The following is a 1285-nucleotide window of genomic DNA, read 5'->3' as shown; positions in this document are numbered from 1 at the left end:
GCGCGGGGCCGGGGCCCGGGGGAGGGCCGGGGTGGGTGCCCCGGTGCCGCCTCAGGTGCTCCTTGCGGCGGAAGGCCTTGCCGCACTCGGGGCACGCGTGGGGCTTCTCGCCCGAGTGGCTCTGCCGGTGGCGCAGCAGGTGCGCGGGCTTCAGGAAGGCCTTGCCGCACTCCAGGCACGAGGCCGGGGCCGTCACCACGGCCGCCGCGGCCGGGCCCAGGAAGCAGGGCAGGCAGGAGGGCAGCGCGGGCAGGGGCGGGGGGCTGCCCGGCTCCTGCTTGTAGGGACGCGCCAGCTCCGAAGAGGCCCCCGCAGGGGCTGGCCCAGCCGGCACGCTCGCCGCGCCCGAGGGTGGCTCTCCTCCTGCGGGGCAGATGCACACGGTGAGGAGCGGCTGGGGGGGGGGAAGGAGCCCCGCCAGAGCCCCCCCAAAGGCCCCACCGACCCGGGGAGCTGGGCAGAGCCGGGCAGGGCCCCCACCCCGCGCTTCCAAAGGGAGGGCACCCCGGCTCTCCTGGGGGCACCGGCTGAACCCCAACCTCAGCCCGCAGAGCAGGGCCTCACCTAGCGCCATCATCCCGCCGTCCTCCTTCCCCGTGGCCACACCGGCGGCCGCCGCCATCTCTCGCTGCCCCCGGAGCTCCTGGGGCCGATCCTGGGACGTCACCGGCCCCTGCAAGGGCGGAGAGCCCGGTGAGCCCCCCACAAAAGGGCCCGGCAACCCTGCCAGGAGGGGGGCCCCCCGGGAAGGAAGGAGGGGGGAGGAGGGCCCGCAGGTCCCCCAGCCTCACCCAGAGCTCCTCCAGCAGGCTGACGGCCTCCTCGCCGCTCTGGGGCCGGCGGCCTCGCACCCAGGCCTGGATGTCGGGCGGCAGCGCGCTCAGGAACTGCTCGAGCACCAGCAGCTCCAGCATCTGCTCCTTGGTGTGGATCTCGGGCCGCAGCCAGTCCCGGCACAGGGCGCGCAGCAGGCCCAGCGCCTCCCGCGGGCCCGGAGCGTCGCCCAGGTGGAAGTGGCGGAAGCGGCACCAGGGGGAGTCCGGGGCCAGGGCCTCCCCGGGCCGGGCCTCCTGCTTCACGGGGGCCCCCTGCGGGGGCAGCAGCGGCGGCGTCACCTCCATGGCAGCCTGGGGAGAGGCCAGTGGTTAGCGCGGCCCCAGGCTGGAGCTCAGGGGGTCCCCCGGCCCTCCCCCCTCATTTTACACAGGAGGAAACTGAGGCCTGGCCTCCAAGGAGCCCAAACAGAGAGGGGGGAGGGGGACCTAGAAAGGGGGGGAGAGAGGAG

At 75.6% G+C, this 1285-nt stretch overlaps 1 protein-coding gene across 1 annotated transcript; it reads right to left on the bottom strand.

Moving 5' to 3' along the window:
* Nucleotides 1-4: 4 nt before the first annotated feature.
* LOC123254571 (zinc finger protein 444-like) lies at nucleotides 5-1241 on the bottom strand (the record flags this gene model as incomplete). Its single annotated transcript, XM_044683566.1, has 3 exons — nucleotides 792-1241; nucleotides 565-673; nucleotides 5-363 (listed from the first exon to the last, which is right to left on the bottom strand). Coding segments are annotated over exons 1-3 (798 nt in total), but the record flags the coding sequence as incomplete, so codon positions are not given.
* Nucleotides 1242-1285: the final 44 nt, after the last annotated feature.

This window comes from Gracilinanus agilis, unplaced genomic scaffold (assembly GCF_016433145.1).
Source record: "Gracilinanus agilis isolate LMUSP501 unplaced genomic scaffold, AgileGrace unplaced_scaffold2501, whole genome shotgun sequence".
NCBI lineage: Eukaryota > Metazoa > Chordata > Mammalia > Didelphimorphia > Didelphidae > Gracilinanus > Gracilinanus agilis.
Note: the sequence above shows the minus strand (reverse complement) of the source record. Positions and strands in the feature narration are given on the sequence as shown.